At 36.6% G+C, this 19,734-nt stretch overlaps 1 protein-coding gene and 1 non-coding gene across 4 annotated transcripts in view; both read left to right on the top strand.

Moving 5' to 3' along the window:
• COP1 (COP1 E3 ubiquitin ligase) overlaps positions 1-19,734 on the top strand; it is a 260,438-nt gene that overhangs the window by 215,975 nt on the left and 24,729 nt on the right. Inside the window, exon 19 of one of the 3 annotated variants that reach the window (XM_086694423.1) lies at positions 1,854-3,462. The exons of the other annotated variants lie outside the window; for them this stretch is intronic. Coding sequence (XP_086550549.1) covers positions 1,854-1,868 — 15 coding nt within the window. The 3' untranslated portion in view covers positions 1,869-3,462. Of the gene's footprint in view, positions 1-1,853; positions 3,463-19,734 lie in introns of those variants that run through there. 3 annotated transcript variants of the gene reach the window in all.
• Positions 18,196-18,336, top strand: LOC112857986 (small Cajal body-specific RNA 3). Its single transcript, XR_003223385.1, has one exon.

A 19,734-nucleotide genomic window follows, 5' to 3' on the forward strand; every position in this document is an offset into this window, starting at 1 on the left:
GAGTCCAGAGCCTGCTTCAGATTCTGTGTCCCCCTCTCTCTCTGCCCCTTCCCCACTTGTGCTCTCTTTCTCTCTCAAAAATAAATAAATGTTAAAAAAAAATAACATTAAAAAATATTTGCTGAATAATATAGTACCTGTACTATTAATTATATTCATGTTGCTTATTCCCTGCTAACCTGTAAACTTGAAAAAAGGCATCCTACTGTATTGAACAACAGCATAGACTATGCAACCAGGCCACCTAGGTTCAATCAGATTTTCCACATAGTAGCTCTGTGACCTTACTCAAGTTCCTCAACTGTCCCTTGCTTCAATTTCCTCATCGTATTTAGAAAAATATTCTCTTAAGTAAGCTTCACACCCACTGTGGGCTTGAACTCTGATCCCGAGATTAAGAGTTGCACACTCTAAAGACTGAGCCAGCCAGGCACCCCCCTCCTCATCTATAAAGTGCTGATGATAATAATAACCTATCTCTTAGGATTATTATAAAGCTAAAGTAAGTTAATGTACATAAAGAGTTTAGAATAGCTTTTGGCAGAGAGTAAGAGCTATATAAATGTTTGTTATTAGTGTCATTCATTTTTAATTATCCTTAGCACTAAGCAAATTGTTTGCACGTAATGTGTAATTAGTATATGATTTTTGTAATGAATGATACATTCTCTCAGGCTTGTCCTTTATCTTGCTTGTTGCATAACTAATTAAATACTAATTTTGGAACCAAAGAAATGTTGGAGTCGAGGTGGGAGATAACTTCTGACATCTATTAGACTCCCTTGAAACTCAGTGGTAATATCAAGATTACATCAGTTTAAAAAAACTAGTTTTCCTGACATCAGCATTCATGGGTACCTTTATAATTATTTCATAATTACCAGTCTGCCCCTTGGGATAACTTTCAGGCTTTTGCTAATTTTCAAACCAATTAAAATTTTAAAGTACATGGGACTATACAAAAGTTGGTATTTATTATTAGCTTAATATTTTGTTAGATTTATAGCCTGTTCTTCCTTCCCTTTCAACATTGCTACTATTTTACAATTTTGTCTTCTTTCAAAAAGATTTAACATATTTATTTTTCCAATTCATATGTTTTTATCTAAGAGATAGGCATCCCTCTCTGACTTAGTAAACACTGTGTATAAAGCAGCAGATTGCACAAAACTAAAGCACATGTAAAAAGCCATTCTGCTTTCTAATGAAAGTGCAGAATGCAGCTATAATAAAATGTATTTTATACCAGTGATGCTCAAACCTGACTGATTATCAGAAGCACCTTGGGGGTCTTAAAAATACACACAAACACACACACACACACACACACACACACACACACACACACACACACATAAAACAAAACATATGTATTCTTAGACCCATGAAGCCCTATTTAGGAGAAGGAAGGAAGCATGGTAGAGATTTGTATTAAAAACTTCCCCAGGCCTTCTTAGAAAATTATATGAATATTCAGGTTTGGGAACAGATGATTTATGTTACCACTGGAAAGAGATTTGTTAGACATAGTAACCAAGAGGCAGAAATAGCATCTGCTAACAAGGTAATAATTATAATTATGAATATCTAATATCTGTTAGATTTTGCTACTCCATTATCCCCTTGGGAAGAGACAAATAAAAGATAATAGTCTTTTTTCTTTTCTTTAATTAAAAAAACACCAGTCTTTAATACATATTAACTTCCCACACTTCTAAGCTATTTCTGATCCTGAATTCTTCAACAAACACGGAGAAGACAACACAAGAGCTTCTTTTTCTTTCTTCTCTTCTTTCTTCATTTCTGTTTCTCTTTTTCCTTTTATCTTTCCTTTCCTTTCTTCTTTTCTCTAGCTGGATGATTTATAACACTTTAGAAAATTTTCCTGACTGGAAGAGGGCCAATGTGAATGAACTCTTGTCTTGGGCGTGGAAGGAAAGAAGATTCTGAGCGTGGACCCTGACTTCCAGGAAGACTGTGGCTCACATCTCCTAAGTGCTCCACTCTTCCCTTAGTGTCCAGACTAGAGTGGGGTGGGAAAGTAGAAAAGAGAGGAATTAAGAAGGTGGTGGAAAACTGAAGCAAAGCTGTAATTTATTTATTCTCTAAGTAAATTTCATTAAGTGTAAATATTCCTTAACCTTAATGTCCACTACTGTATGGACAGCTTCTGTGAAAACATTTGTTGCATTAGGTATTTTACGGTGAATATTGTAATGCAGTCAACAAAATATCATTTAGCAGGTCTGCTAATCAACATTTTAAATATATCATTATTGTTAATTTTTATGTACTGTAATGGAATTTGACCTACATTAGAATGGTTTTTACAATTTTTCTCATTAAACAATTTTTTTGAAATAGTGTTTGTCCTTCTAAAGTATGCCAATTTTGAAACATAGAATTGACAGAAATCTTTAAGCTACTTGGTTTTTGGTTTTTTTTTTTTGTTTTACCTTGTATAAGAGAAAAAAATATTAATTTGAGAGTGCATTCTGAATTACGCCATTAACCTATAAATTAAAACCTATAATTTAAAAAATAAAAGGGGTGCCTGGGTGGCTCAGTTGGTTGAGCATATGACTTTGGCTCAGGTCGTGATCGCACAGTTTGTAAGTTCGAGCCCTCCATCTGGCTCGGTGCTGTCAGCACAGAGCCTGCTTCGGATCCTCTGCCCCCCACCCCCAACCCCTCCCCTGCTCACGCTCTCTCAAAAATAAATAAACATGAAAAAATATGTATATGAATAATTTTTTCAGTAATACCCCACCACACTTAAAATTGTCTAAAATATTTTGAGATGGGAAGAGATTAACTTTGGTTTCTAAGTGTTTATCTTTGGATAGTTCCTACCAAATTTCTATATTAGAAGTAGTAGAAGGCCAGAGAGTGAATATTGAATATCATTTCCTTGACTTAAGAGTTTTTAATGAACACTACTTAAGTTGGTTTTATATGCTAAAATGTATGTATGAAATACCATGATTATTTATTTTCTAGTTGAATATTTTACTTAGTTATTACTCAAAGCAGAATGAACCAAGGACAGGAATCGTTTAAGAGAAAAGTGTTTCCTGCTAATTCAAACTTGCATACTATCTGAGGAAAAGAAATATATGCTTGTATTTTACTTCTCTAGTCTCACATTAATTCCTGTTGTTCTCATGACAGCTCTCTGTTGATGTGATCACTCCAGGGTTTTGTGCGTTTCAGATCTCCCTTATTTCCACTATTTCTTAAATCCCATTTTATGTATTTTTTTCAAATAAACTATCAGAAGTTGGTGTTGGTATTTCCGGGATGGGAGAAAGTTATTACTGCTGAACATAGAAATAATTTGATTATATAGATTAAAGAAAAGTCAATCTATTATAATTACTGTAAAGAAGCTATTTCATTTTGGGGCTATGTTTATTAGTCTTGTTTTACTCTAGATAAGATGAACTTGGATAAAAGATTCTTTATTTGAAGTGTGATAGCTAACCAAAAGGTAAAGATAAAGGCAGATAATAAATCTGAAACATTTGATTTAAATGACCAGACTTTTTACACACTGTTGAGAATTAAATAGACAGTTTATCATGCTTATGTTTGTCTTCAGGTCTTTTTTGTTTTTAACTTTTAAAAAAATGTTTTTATTTATTTTAATGAGTGAGAGAGAGTGCTCATGTGCGTGCGTGTCCGGGCACACAAGTGGGGAAGGGGCAGAGAGGGAGGCACAGAATCTGAAGCAGGGTCCAGGCTTTGAGCTGTTAAGACAGAGCCCAATGTGGCGCTCAGACTTGTGAACCATGACATCATGGCCTTAAGTCAGACGCTTACCCGACTAAACCACCCAGGTGGCCCCCATCTTTTTTTTCTTTTTAATGTTTAATTTTTGAGAGAGAGAGAGATGGAGTGGTAGAGAGAGAGAGAGAGAGAGAATGAATGAATGAATGAATGAATCTGAAGCAGGCTCCAGGCCTTGAGCTGTTAGCACAGAGCCCAAACAGGGCTCAAACTCACAAACCATGAGATCATGTCCTGAGTCAGAGCTGGACTCTTAACTGACTGAGCCACCCAGGCGTCCCTGTCTTCAAGGTCTTCAACTTTGATAGAAGTTGGAAGCTTTTGGGATAGATTATATAGAAAGTAAATCTGACTTCAAGATTTAGTTCCTTCTTGTTAACTTACTGTTTTAAATCCTAAGTATCTAGAGCTGTGGCTTTGTGATACACCAAGTGTATCTTTGTGAGTTGCTCTGTAGAGATTGGGAAAGCAAGATAGTAGTAGTTGCCTTTGCTTACAGTGTTTTTTTATTTCTCACAACATTCCAAACTTTGGTTTATTTTAGGAGGCCCAAGGGTTTATCTTTTTATTTTTTATTAAAAACTTTTTTTTAATGTTTTTATTTATTTTTGAAGGAGAGAGAGAGACAGAGCATGAGTGGGGGAGGAGCAGAGAGAGAGGGAGACACAGAATTCGAAGCAGGCTCCAGGCTGTAAGCTGTCAGCACAGAGCCTGATGCGGGGCTCGAACCCACAAACTGAAGCCGAAGCCAGACGCTCAACCAGCTGAGCCACCCAGGCGCCCCTTTATTTTTTATTTTAAATGTTTGTTTATTTTTGAGAGAGCACAGAGTGGAGGAGGGCAGAGAAAGGGAGACAGAGGATACAAAGCAGGCTCCGCACTGACTGCAGAGAGCCCAGTGTGAGGCTCAAACTCAGGAACACGAGATCGTGACTTGAGCTGAAGTCGGTTGCTTAACCAACTGAGCCACCCAGGTGCCCCTATCTTTTTATTTTAAAAAAATTGCTAAGAATTATTATATATCTTAGGGATTCTCATATAATATTATCACCTGATAAGTAAAAAGTGAAATATTTTATTTCATGCCAGATTATCTAGATACCTTTGAAATACATAGCAGCCAAGGATAATTTAAGTTTCACAAGTTATACTCCAGTGCATTTTCCTACTGTTTTTTTTCTAAACAACAAATCTGTAATTCATGTGATAATCCTTGATGTTTACTAATAGAAAACTATAATGGTTTGGATAAATCCAAAATGTCATTTAATAAGAATGGATAATGTGGGCATTTATATTTAAAAGCAGTTTTATTCTGTATTCTGAAAAGAGTAAAAGGCTAATTATGCTTCTCCCAATTAATAAGTTAGCCCTGCAACTTCAAAATTCAGTAGAAGTCCTTGTTTTATGAGGAATATTTTCATTTTCTCAAAGTTTTCGGTTTTGTAAAGATTTAAGACTTTTTAATTCTAAGTTTTTTAAATTTCTCAGGATTTTTAAGATCTGAGAACTGTGTTTTCCTTTATTAGTGGAAAGGATGAGTTATTGTCAGCAAAACAAATTGTAGGATCCCTTCTGGGGATCTCAGTGGTCATTATTGTTAAGGGAAAGCCTGGTTACCCTGTAGATTTTTACACTCTCCATCAGAGTCCTCACCATGTTTAAAAATAAGGTTCAGTCTTTCTATAGTGAAGATGCAGAATGAAGAAAACTACATAATTTTGACCAGAGTTGAGATTGTTTTCTATGCATTAGGGGCATGCTTTTACTTACTTTTCCTTTTTATCTTCTGCTTTCCAAATCATCATTTTAGGGATATGAAGAAAAAAATCACTTCTCAAGGGTTATTTTGGTTTTTGGTTTTTGGTTTTTTGTAAGTCTTTGTTTAACTCTAGTATTAACTTTACGCTCCCTCCCCCATTTGTTATAACTAATGGGGTGAAAGAGTTTTGTTTTTTGGTACTAGTAATAGTAAATAGTATTTTTTCTATTGGATGAGATTTATCAAAAACATAAGTTAATTTTAAGCTTGTGTATGTCTTGTGGTTTTTTTTAGGTGTAAAGATTTGCATCAAGCTGAGTTATTGAGAGTGAAACTATTCGCTGTGAATAGGTGTGAATAAACCCTTAGGAAGAAATTCTCTCACCCAGTTTAGGTGCCATGCATGGTTCTACTATGTGATAGATAAGTGGCAATTACTTTTTAGAATAAGCATGAGGTTTTGGTTCTTTGCGTGAACATTTGCATTTGAATTATTCAATTTTCTCTTACGCTTGCTAAAATATACAAGTGATATATCAGAAGACTCAAAACCAATCAAAATAACCACAGCTTTCCCTCTGTGCTTGTTGTGATGCCTGAGCGAGGATAAACTTAGCTTCTGCATTTAGGGCCTCTAGATCCAGTTAGGTCTTACTCAGGAGGCCCGTAATGACTTTCTTTCATCCCTTCATCGTCTCTACTGTGGAGTGTTACATTTTTCTTCATTAATAGAGAACTTTTAGAAAATAGAGAATTGAGAAAATTGACCTGTAATTGTAGCATGTAAACAGAACAGCAGTTAATGTTTTGATGTTTGTCCTTCCAGTCTTCGGCCTATATTTCTTAAATAGTTTTACATTATAAACATATCTTGTATTTAGCTTTTTACACTAGTTACATCTAAGCATTTTCTCTCTTTACATCATAATGTTAGTGGAAGGCATTTACATTTATTATGAATTACTGTTTGTCTTTTATTATTAAACATGTAGGCTGCCTCTTAAGTTTTTCATAGTTATAAGTTCATAATGTTTTGGGGCGTATTGTTTTTCCCCTTTTCTCTTGCAGTATTTGTAATACAAAATCCTGTAAGTGAGGGAAAAACTAGATGAAAGGGTTCAGAATATTTTTTAGCTTTTGATATCTACTGTTATTTTGATTTCCAGAAAAACAGAGCAGTTTTTACACAGTAGTTCCTCTTAACCGTGACAGGCACTGATGGTCTGGGATGGGGCGATGAAGGTAAGAGCTGACAGGTGAGAAGAGGGACATGAGGTGTATCTGAGTTTTAGTTATAAACCTTGGTTGCTAGCTGTGACACCTTAGAAAAATTCCTTATCCTTTTTGAGTCTACTTCCTCATTTTTGTAGTGGGTTAATACGAATATTTAAATACTATAAAGTGTTGTTAGGAAGCAGATGACATTATGCATATGAAACACTCATACATGGTAGCTTTTCAGTAAATGGTAGTACTGCTAGTAATAAATTAATATGTAAAAGTTAGAAAATTAACATTTGAGCATCTCCCCTGTCCTCCTATCTTAGTATTTTGCATAAGTTATGCGAATCTATTCCAGGTATATTTCCAGGTAGAAGGAACAGCAGGTACAAAAGCTTAAGAGTCTGAAAGAGCCCTGTGTGTTTGGAGCTGCTAGGATGTAACAGGACTAGTGGGAGATGAAACATGAAATGGTAGATGAAGAACAATTTTTTTTTAAGGGTCATTCTAGACTGTGTTAAGAACCTTGAACTTTTTCTGTGCAACTATATAAAGGACTTTAAGAAAAGTGATTGACTTCAACTTTTGATTAGTGGTTTTAGTTTAATTAACAGAAAAACAGATGTGGTAGGCAAGAGTACAAAGGCACTGGTGATGGAGCTTCACCTCGGTCCAAGAATTTGGGAGATATATTTGAAGTTAAATTTGCAGGATCTACTATTTCTTTAAAGGGATGAAGACTTATAGCAGTTAATTAACTTTTTGCATGTAGGTAAGTCACCTAACTTATCTGAGTTTCATTTCCCTCTTTTTAAATTATTTTTATTTTAATGTTTATTCATTTTTGAGAGAGAGAGAGACACAGAGTGTAAGTGGGGAGGGGCAGAGAGAGAGGGAGACACAGAATCTGGAAGCAGGCTCCAGGCTCTGAGCTGTCAGCACGGAGCCCGATGCGGGCTTGAACTCCCAAACCATGAGATCATGACCTGAGCTGAAGTCGGATGCTCAACTGACTGAGCCACCCAGGTGCCCCAGTTTCCCTCTTAAATTTGAAGGGGTTGTAGACCAGATTTCTGTTGCCCAGTGGCCATATGTAAACCCAACTTACATGCTTATCGTTAGACCCTATAGTTTACATGTAGGTCCACTCATGAGAACATTGTCTGAGAAACTCCTTGGTCTGCATTATTTCTCTCTTGATTCAGCTTCTAAACTCACAGATGGTATAACTGCCTCTACTTCTGGGGTGTGCACTAGCCCCCAGCAGAGAATCCCTCTGCCAGTTAGACATAACTTACCTTAGACGAGAAACTTTCCTGATGTTGAAAACACGCGGAAACAAGCTTTGTAGGGGGAATTTTTTTTTAGACGTTTTTTAGAAATCCTTATTGAACAAATTGTAACGCCTTTTGAGGACTGTACTTCTCAATATGACTATTTTACAAATAACAGTGGCAAGGAAAACAACAGTTCATTTTTTTAAATCTCCCTAAAATTTGAACATTTTTTGTTCCCATATTCTTTACTAATTTACTCTTATTGTAATGTTTCTAATACTGTTAATTACTGCTTTATGTTTTGCGTTGATTTTGGCAACTTCACATTGTTAGTAAGTGTTCAGATAGACTCTTAATTACCACAGGTTAATGGGAAGTTATTGTTTGGATTTATATTGCATCTTAATAACATCTGCTCCTCTCATGTTCCTCTAATGAAAAGCTTCGGTTCTAATAACTTAGTATTTTGAAGGATTATTATGAGATAGGAAAAATAATAGACTGATGCTTTTTTTCCCTAACACTGCTGTGAAGTTTTGATTGTACAACTTAACCTACATGTAAAATGGAAGCATCGATGCAGTAGCATCCCCATTTTCTAACTGTGCAACTGTAGCCTTGCATTTTAGCTCTGTGAATGTTGAAATACTAAAAGAAATAGAATGGATGGTAATTCTAACACTTCAGACTAGTTCTTAGTTGATGCGATTGACTAGTTTTACTGGACTGAATTCTTTTTTTAAAGCTCCTTATTAGGGGCGCCTGGGTGGCGCAGTCGGTTAAGCGACCGACTTCAGCCAGGTCACGATCTCGCGGTCCCTGAGTTCGAGCCCCGCGTCAGGCTCGCGTCAGGCTCTGGGCTGATGGCTCAGAGCCTGGAGCCTGTTTCTGATTCTGTGTCTCCCTCTCTCTCTGCCCCTCCCCCGTTCATGCTCTGTCTCTCTCTGTCCCAAAAATAAATAAACGTTGAAAAAAAAAAATTAAAAAAAAAAAATAAAGCTCCTTATTAAATATGTGTGTTAATTAGATTAGCGATTGCTTAGTTGCTTCCTCTTAATGGTCCTTTGGGACCCTTTGCTTTGTCTCATACAAATCAAATTTGTCCAGTAAAAATTTGGAATTCATGTAACCTACCCCACAAGGTTTTTTTAGGATGTTCTTTGACCCACTAAAAGCATATGAAAAAGTTTGCCTGTCCCTGTGATTATTTTTCTAGAGAGCTTATTGCTTTCTAAAGGGGATCAAAATATTAATGATTAAAAATGAGTGCTATGAAATGTAGTCTGGCAAGTTGGCTTGATAAGGCTATGCATTAAGTTGTACTAGCAATACCAATTACTAAAAATTGTATTAGTTTTCTGCTCTTGATTTGAAGTTTAGTTTTTATATAGCTTCGCAAACTTAAGATGAAACAAAGAAGTCACAGAGTAAGTGTATTAGAAGTTCTTTATTTTAATCCTTTCATTTTTTCTTCTATTACTTCCACTCTAGATTCATGTTACCTGAGAGAGTGAGAAACTTAACCAAATCACTCTGCCTCGGTTTGCTTTGTCACCTTTTTTTTTTTTTTTTTTTTTTGATTTAACTTTATTTTTTATTTTTTAAAATTTATATCCAAATTAGTTAGTATATAGTGAAGCAATGATTTCAGTAGATTCCTTAATGCCCCTTACCCATTTAGCCCATACCCCCTCCCACAACCCCTCCAGCAACCCTCAGTTTGTTCTCTGTATTTAAGAGTCTTTTCTGTTTTGTCCCCCTCCCTGTTTTTATATTATTTTTGCTTCCCTTCCCTTATGTTCATCTGTTTTGTCTCTTTAAAAGTCCTCATATGAGTGAAGTCATGTGATTTTTGTCTTTCTCTGACTAATTTCACTTAGCATAACACCCTCCATTTCCATCCACGTAGTTGCAAATGGCAAGATTTCATTCTTTTTGATTGCTGAGTAATACTCCATTGTGTATATATACCACATTTTCTTTATCCATTCATCCGTCGGTGGACATTTGGGCTTTTATAAAAAGGTCTCACAGACCACGAGATCCTGACATGAGCTGAAGTCAGAAGCAACTGAGCCTCTGACTTCTGCTCAGCTCACGATCTCGTGGTTTGTGAGTTCGAGCCCGGCGTCGGGCTCTGTGCTGACAGCTTAGAGCCTGGAGCCTGCTTCAGATTCTGTGTGTTTGTGTGTGTGTTTCTCTCTCTCTGTCCCTCCCCTGCTCACTCTTTCTCTCAAAAATAAGATAAACATTAAAAAATGAAAAAAAAAAAATACAGAGATTAAACGTAGTTGCCAGAGGTGAAGTGGGTGGGGGATGGGTGAAAGACATAAAGGGGATTAAGAGTATGCGTATTGTGAACACTGAGTAATATATAGAATTGATGAATCACTATATTGTATACCTGAATCTAATATAACACTGTTATGTTAATTACACTTCAGTTAAAAAAATTTAAAAATTTAAAAAAGTCTCATGAATTCCTATTCTAACAAAATACACATTAAAAAGAAAAAATAACTCCGTAATAATTGCTGATAATCTGCATGTAATCTCACAAATAAAAAGGAAGAAGAGGTAAATAGGATTATAAAAACACCTTTTTCCCATCTAAAAATATTAAATCTGTTTACGAAAAGAAGTTTCAATGGGGTTTATGTGTATCAGCTACCTTATTAAAGGTATGTTTTATGGGGTATGCCATGAGTTATTAGTATAACTTTGAATAGGTGCAAAACATGTTTAACTTTTAACATGAACTTTATGGGAGGAATTGTTTAGAGTAAAATATCCAAATTTGAAATAAAAGGAGTGCATCCATAATTGGTTTACTCTTTCTCACAGTTTGTTGATAATCAGTATGTCTGGTGGTAGATCTGAAAGTATTTATAGAGAATCTAAAGAAAGAATATGAAATAAAATTTTCATGTGATATGGGTAAGAAGTAGTAAAAAAAAAGGATGTAGAACTATTTAATTACAAATTTTCTTATAGTTTGCTTATAAATTTAATTATAATTTTTTATATTTCTATTTTTGTAAATGAAACATTATTGTAGTGTAAATAATTGTCTATTCTGCATTATCACCTGAGTGTTTGATGAATTAATCTTGAAAACAAGTTTCTTGGGAAACTTAGTAAGTCAGTTGTTAAGAAAATATATTCAGTAACAGTACATTTTGCATGATCAGTTATACATGCTAATTTGCAATAAGATTCTTTGTGGTATTTTCTGTTGTCCTATCTTCAAGTTCACGTATTCTTCCCTCAGATTTGTCAAGTCTGCTGATCATACCATTAAAGGCATTGTTCATTCTGTTACTATGTTTTTGGTTTCTACGATTTGTTTGATTCCTTCTCATAGTTTAAGTCTCTTTGCTGAAATTATCTGATCTTACACATTTTCTACCTTTTTCATTGGACTCTTTTCTTTAATGCACTGATGATAGTTATTTTCACATAGTGCCAACATCTGTGTCATACTGAATTTAGTTTAATGATTGCTTTGTCTCCTCAGATTGGTTTTCCCTGAATGCCTTGTCATATTTGGTTAAAAGCCATGCGTTGTGTGTGACAGTAGGTACTGAGGGAAATATTTTTTATGCTGTGGGTGAGCCTGCTTTTCATTCTCACAGACTTCATTGTGGGGGTTGTGTTAATGTAGTCATGATTGAGGTTGTTTTGAAGTTTGTTGTTGCTATGATTACCCTCAGAGCACCATATTCTCGTGATACTTTGTGTGTAGAATATTGGCTGCTTTGCCAGAGGATTTTTCTCAGTGTGTTCTCTGCTGAGGTTTTGGTCTGCTCTTTGCATTGTTTCCCGGAACAAATCTGTCTCTTGTAGTAATCCTTGCTATATTCCTTTTTAATCTTATTTCTTAGTGCTTGTTTATGTGGTGGGGTGGTTATGAGAGGAAGGACATTCTTTGAAGTTTGGATTAATCCTCAGTCCAAGTTTGGTCCTATGAACCTAGGTCTTGGAGTTGTGGACTTCACAGTTCTTTCTGCCCATCTTCTAAATGTCATGCTAGCATATGTTTCTGACCTTCCCCTGAGAGTAAAACACTTTGTTTTCTGTTCCTCTCCCTCAACTGCAGTTACTTTCTACCAGTGCCCTCAGACCACCCCTCCTCCCCATCCATTTCTCTACAGACTAATGCTTTTGTTCTTTAGAGGACATAGTAGGTGGGTATCTGACAAATCTGAGGGGAGAATACGTGAACTTGAAGATAGGACAACAGAAAATACCACAAAGAATCTTATTGAAAATTAGCATGTGTAACTGATCATGTAAAATGTACTGTTACTGTATGTATTTTCTTACCAATGGCTTTAGGAAGTGGTTGTGTTTCCAAGATTTTAGAAAAGTTTGGAAGAGCATACTGCACCCGTCTCCCAGTGTTTATGGCTGCAGGGGCCTCATACTTTTGTACTAGCCACCTTGTAGCATTTTGTTAAACGCTAACTTAATCTTCCCACTGGCTTGTCCAGCTATTTCTGTTTCAGGTAAGCAAATGCAGTAAAACCATGGTTTGTGTGCATAATTCCTTCTGGAAACATGCTTGTAATCCAAAGCACTTGTATATCAAAGCGAATTTCCCCATAAGAAATAATGGAAACTCAGATGATTTGTTCTGCAACCTAAAAATATTCATATAAACAGGATTAAATACTGTAATATAAGACAAAATAATAAAATACAAAATAGTAAGAATAAACAAATTAACCTGCACTTACCTTTGAAAACCTTTGTGGCTGGTATGAGGGAGACAAAAGAGAGGAGGGTTATTGTGTAGGACGACTTCCACTATCACTAACGGAATCACTGCTATCTACTGGCTCATTGGAATCTTTTTCTGCGTGGGGGCCACTGTATACGCTCGCATGGATGTTGACTACAGTACCGTATTAATCAATTCTTGTCATATGCTGTATTTAATGTAACTGGCAATAAGGCAGCAGGGAAAAGGGTCTACATCTGCAGGCAGCCTGACCTGGAATGAAGCAAGGCATTCCTAAACTGACTCTTGTACAGAAAAGCAAGGGACTGTCCATAAGTGCTTTGAAGTGATAAAAAGTACACTACTGCCAGTTGTGGGCACCTTCCAACGTTCTGAAAAATCACTGATTTCTGCCAACCACCACAGCCTGAGACCAAGCATCTGAGCATGGGAAATGATCACCCACAATCCTGCAGACAGAGAGAGAGAGAGAGAGAGAAAGAGAGAACCATCAGCCCAGTTGTGATCATGTGACATTTGGTGTCAGGTCCTACTCATATCGCAAGACCTCACTCGTTTATCAAGTTAAAATTTATTAAAAATGTTTGTTCGTCTTATGGAACACTTGCAGAACAAGTTGCTCGCATCCCAGGTTTTACCGTACTCTGGTATTCTCTCTCCATGCAGGCGCCAGTTTCTTCTGGTTTTAGATTGTTTCGCCTGTGATTCAGTTCTTTAATAGGTTCAAGAAATGTCATTAATTAGCAGTAGTTCAGCTTTTTTCTTGCAATCATAGGGGCATTGCTCTTTCCAGCTTTCTCCATCTCTAAGCTCAGCTCTCTAGTTTTTAGTACTTGCATTACTTCTACAGATATATGGGGTTTTAACGTTCACTTTTAATTATCTTAGACTTCTTGCTATTTAAATTTGTGTATTGTCAGCATATTTCAGAACTATGTTAATAGTAATAGGCCTTTTATTTCTTATAACATTTTAGGGATAATTACCTTTTGCAAAATATGGTTTATAATGTATGTTCATCTATAATCACCCCTCCCCGCCATACCACATGTAGTCATTTAGTTGAGTGACAGAAGTAATCTCAATTACAAAAGACAATTCAGTATCTGAATTGTTAGTAGCAATGAAACCATTTATCTGAAATTTGTTTTCTAATGAAAGTCTCAAGACCTATTTAGCCAGGAACAAGAATTTTTGAAGTGTGAGGAAAATACTGCTGGTATCTAGAAGTTGTGACGTGACAGGATCTTAACCATTAGGATTTTTAATTATTTAGTCTCAGATAAGGAAAGTTTCTAGGAAGTTTGCCAGGCTTCTTACATGTAGCTGACAGTTGTGAAGACACTTTTATGGCAATTTGGTATTTTACTTACGAGTCGAGGGAATTTCTGTGGAAGTTCAGATAATATAGACTGTTGCGGTGATTTACTACAACATGAAAAATGTTGGATTGTTTTCAGTTTTATTAAATGCAGTCCTATTCTTCAGTAATCCCTAAATTTAAAATCAAATGTACGTAAGTACAAAGTTTTGACCATTAAAGAATGGAGTCTTAGAAATGTAAAAACAAGTTTTGTGCATGTCTAAGCACAAATCTGATCTCATTTCCCTCTCAATTTTGATTCCATATTCTGTTCTGTCCCCTGCTACTCTGTCATGTAGCGCTGCTAGTTCAGGCTTTCATCATCCCCTGCTATTACCTAATAGTCCCAGGCTAATTTACCGGAGCTATTTAAAATGCTCAGTCATGTCCTGATGATTATAGAATAAAATATAAGCTTCTTTATGTGACATTTAACACCCTCCTTTATCAAGCCCCTACCCACTTCTTCAGCATGGTCACCTGCCACTTCCATAGGCACATTCTGCACTCCGGCAACACTGAACTGATTAAAGACCCTCAAACACCCCATCATGGTTTGTTTGTTTGTTTATTTGTTTATTAACCCTTGTGCCTTTGACCTTGCTGCTCACTGTGCCCACATGCCCTTTTCTTTCCTGTTTGTTACATATTAGAATGTCATTAGACAGGAAGTCTTTTAAGTACGGTGCTGAGTTTTGTAACTACACAAGTAGTAGAGTGTTGAGTAGATGACTACCATTAGATTTCCTTACCTTTTGGCCTTTGTAGAAATGAGTTCTATAACATGTCTAATGGGGTGTCCTTCAAACTTTTTGAATACTTCTGGTGACAAGGAGCTCCTGCTGCACAAGGAAGCCCATTATATTTTCCCGTGACTTCAAGTCTTACAATGTTGGCCCATAAGAACAGCTCTTACTTTTTCCCATCACCTCAGAAACGGTAAATATTTTAAAAAATGTGTAATATTTAAGAACCTGTAACTCCACATGCAGTAAAAGTCAACATCTTCTAGTTTTCTTTGTGTTAACCCACTCTTTACCTCAGTCTTATTGAATCCTTTGCAGGAATAACATCACTTGAAAATAGAGGTGAAGAGTTTGGGACACCTGGGTGGCTCTGTTGATAAAGCATCCAACTTCAGCTCAGGTTGTGATCTCACATTTCATGAGTTTGAGCCCTGCATTGGGCTCTCAGCACAGAGCCCGCTTTGGATCCTCTGGATCCTCTGTCCCCTTCTCGCTCTGCTCCTCCCCCACTTGCGCGCACGCGCGCGCGCGCGCGCGCGCTCTCTCTCTCTCTCTCTCTCTCTCAAAAATAAACATTAAAAAAGAACAAGGAAATAGAGGTGAAGAGTTCAAATCTGCATTCTGTGAAGTTGTGCCCATGTCATGTATTTTCCTTTGTTATGGACTAGTTTAAAATGTGGGAAAGGGAGCATGAAGAAAAGAGAATAGGACATTTATTAGTACTCAGATTTTCATTTTATTTCATTTTATTTTAAATTTTCATAGATTCCCATTTATGAAATTAAGTTTTCTACTAAACTACTGTGAGCTACTTCTGTAGTTCGAATTCCAGTACGGATAACTGAGTAAATTTATATAGATTATGTAAAAGTATTAAAACAAGCTTTAGGTATATGATCATTTTCACTGAACTCAGAAGCCTCATTAGATTAAAAACTATTGTCCTGTTTATCTTGGTCTTGTTTTGGCCTTGGCATGGGATCAGGTAAATAGGCACTCAGTAATAGTTTTGTTGTTGTTGTTGTTGTTGTTATTGTTGTTTGTTTTAACAAGTAAATCTTTCCTCTCCACTTCCCTCTCAACAACCTCTTAACCAATAGCAGAAAAATGCAGACTTCTCCTTTCTCTGAATTCAACATCTATAGACAGTTTTTAATATCTGTACTAGCGTTTTTTCAAAGTATGATCTTACTGATCATCTATTTCAGAATTATTAATTACCTGAGATTTGTATTAAAAATGCGAGTTTCTAGACCTCAGACTTATTAAGTTAGAGTTTCTGAGGGTGAGAGCCAGGAACATCCATTTTGTTGTTGTTGCTATTATATCTTTATGAAATGCATAGTTCTCTTCTTTCCTTTTATTAAGTAGCCTAGAATTACATGGGAGAAGCAGAGATCCCATCCCCAGCACATCCAGTCTTGATCCCACTGGAAATTTCTAGTAATGTTTATAATTTATAATAATGTTTATAATAATGTTCATATCTGGGAGGGTGGAAAGAGGTGTTCCAGCAGTGGCCACTACAGACCTGCGTTCTTCATTTCACAGGAGTCATTAGGTATTACTATCTTAAACCCTTCCAAGAGCAACATAAGGAGGCTTTCTAAGTTCCCAGGAAGTCAGTCACTTTGGAAGATGTTTTAAGGACCAACTCCAAGGGAAACATTGGGTAATAGGCTGGGATTCTTTCTGATTTCCTCAGTAACAAAAATGCAGTCTAGAAGATTCTTGTAGTGCTTGTAGCAAATCAAGATCTTAAAGCTGGAGTTAAAGACCTGTCTTTCAAAAGGTGGCAGTGGTGACAGCAGGGCATAGAGCTTTCGTGCCTTTTCTGGGCTCTGCGCTTGGTGTGGAGCCTGCTTAAGACTCTCTCCCTCTCCCTCTGCTCCTCCCCTGCTTGCATGCACATACTCTCCCTCTCTCAAAATACAATTTAAAAAAAAAAAAAAAAAGTAAGTTTGCTCATTGCCCAGTACTATTCCTTTTCTTGCCTGGAACTGTGTTCACATTGTTCGTAATAAATCTGTGTTGCCTTGCTCTCCCTCTCCCACTTACCTAAATCCTCTCATCCTTTCCCAGCCCCATCCCTACTTTTTTGTTCCTGTTAACCGTTTCATCTCTATGCTTTCTGGTTTCTAAGTTACTGATACACCTACAGAATGCATTTTGCCAGCTGCCATTCAAGTGTATTATTCTCTAATTGTACTTTATTTAGCGTTGTCCCTGTTTATTCCTTGCTTCTAGTTTGAGAGCAAAAAATATCAACATGTGCAGCTACTGTAATAAGAGCTACTTAGTGCTCTAGGAAAGAGTTAAGATAACATTTAAGTCTACTTAAGCTACGGAGCCTACCTTATGTTTTTTGTCAATTTTATAAGATCATGAATATGGTGACTGATATATTCAGATAGTCATACTGCAGTCAGCTGCCTTTTAATTGTAAAGAAATTTAGGTTATAGTGTTTTAATAACTGCCACTTATTTGGGCCTATAATATTCTGTTTCCTTTTTGGTTAGATGCTTTACTTGGTTTCTTTTGAGTCTTTAAAAATTCTGTGAAGCACCTAAAATTACCTGTTTTATTGTTGAAGAAATTGAGTCTCCAAGAAGGTGAAGCAGTGCTATGGCAGAACTGAAATGCAGTCTGGGGCCCCGTGTCTTACATTCATTGCTGTTTGTCATGTGTTATGTGGTAGCCCTGGAGCAGCACCGAACTCTCCAGACGGTTTTGCCAGAGTGTTCTGGAGGGTTGTGCAGATAGCACCCTTCAAAATGCACACTCGATGGTCAGAGGCCCTCCGTGGTATACACCAAGTAATTGTTTTCTGTCAGCTGTGTGATTGCAAGCACATTGTTCGTGAGCTTTATTCAGGAGAGCATCCAAGGTGCAGAGATATTGATACGTGAGGGAAGTTGTGGGTGTCTGGAGATAATATTTGAGTTGTTGTGTGGCAAGGAAACTTAAGTTGATTAGGGCTGGATAATGAGAAGGGAGAAGAGTTTGGAAACCACTGGGAATGAAGGGAAGGTGGTGAGTGATTTTTGGGGGGTATATCTCAATCCTCCTTTCCTTGTACATGTTCTTTACAACCTTTGTTCCTAGAGTAAAGATCACTTTGACTTTATATGGTTTAGTGGTTCTTTTTCCATTATCTGTCTGAATCCTGTTTTTTTTCTCTAGTTTATTTGAATGCATTAAAGTGTATTTAAATGAGAATCTGCTGCAGTCAGGAAATTGCTGTAGGAAAGACTGGATAACAAAAGGCTTCTTAATAATGAAGTGCACCAAAAATGGAACCTGCAGGAACCAACCATGTGGACAAATGGAAAAATACCTTTTGTCTACAAATTGCAGTGATCCTACATAAACATGGAGGTCTCTGTCTGGCTTAGGGCAGCTGACTAAGTCTGATCGTTCCCCTCCATACAGCCTTAGAAACCAGCATTCCAAGTACTGCTTTCGTGCCATTTTGTTTAATATCTGTGACAGTTAAGTGTGCTGGAGTTTTAATAGACAACCAAGTGAGGTTACTTCTGCATCCGTCTTTTTTTTTTTTTTTTTTACTTAGTAGTTGTGCATTTTATTATTTTTTATTTTTTTACCCTTTAATTTATTTTTTTAAATTTACATCTAAGTTAGCATATAGTGCAACAATGATTTCAGGAGTAGATTCCTTAATGCCCCTTACCCATTTAGCCCTTCCCCCCTCCCACAACCCCTCTAGCAACCCTGTTTGTTCTCCATATTTAAGAGTCTCATATGTTTTGTCTCCCTCCCTGTTTTTATATTATTTTTGCTTCCCTTCCCTTATGTTCATCTGTTTTGTGTCTTAAAGTCCTCATATGAGTGAAGTCATATGATATTTGTCTTTCTCTGACTACTTTCACTTAGCATAATACCCTCTGGTTCCATCCACGTAGTTGCAAATGGCAAGATTTCATTCTTTTTGATTGCCAGGTAATATTCCATTATGTGTATATACCACATCTTCTTTATCCATTCATCTGTTGATGGGCATTTGGGCTCTTTCCATATTTTGGCTATTGTTGATAGTGCTGCTACAAACATTGGGGTGCATGTGTCCCTTCAGAACAGCACACCTGTATCCCTTAGATAAATACCTAGTAGTGCAATTGCTGGGTCAAAGGGTAGTTCTACTTTTAATTTTTTGAGGAACTTCCATACTGTTTTCCAGAGTGGCTGCACCAGTTTGCATTCCCACCAGCAGACTCCTGCATCCATCTTAACTAGTTTTTAGATATTTTATGGTCTTAAAAATAGGTTTCATTTGTTTGTTTGATTAAGCCAAGGGAATGAATATAGAAATACTATTTTTCCGAGAGACCACATTGACTTAATTAATCAGGGTTATCAGTAGAGGTTAGTCAGTATTTTAGAGATGAAGAAGCTGATCAGGGGTAACTTCCATGAAGTTTTTCTCATTAAAAATTGATTTGTCATTAAGAAAGTGACTGTTCCAAAATACAGTTTATGTGATTTTTTAAGTCTATAAAAAATTTTAGGAATGACCATTACTGGGGTAAAGCTAGCTACTAAGTATTAATTTCTTAGCACTAAATTTGAATTCTTAGATTTTTTTCAGGGTGTGTGTTCTGTCAGCAGGGGAGGGGTGGATAGCAGCGGAGGGAGCTGCAGTGGCATTTCTAATGCCCTGAGGTGTGGTACACAGCACCAGGGTGTGCTGTAAGCAGGCCACTGCTGGGTTTATTTATAACTAATTGTGTGAGGATCTGTCCTTGTTTGTGGTTCTGAAGTCCCCATATATTTCTTACGCTGAGCAATTATTGTATCAGACAGTTGTTGAATA

This window comes from Puma concolor, chromosome E4, assembly GCF_028749965.1.
Source record: "Puma concolor isolate L17-30 chromosome E4, mPumCon1.1.hap2, whole genome shotgun sequence".
NCBI classification, from domain to species: domain Eukaryota; kingdom Metazoa; phylum Chordata; class Mammalia; order Carnivora; family Felidae; genus Puma; species Puma concolor.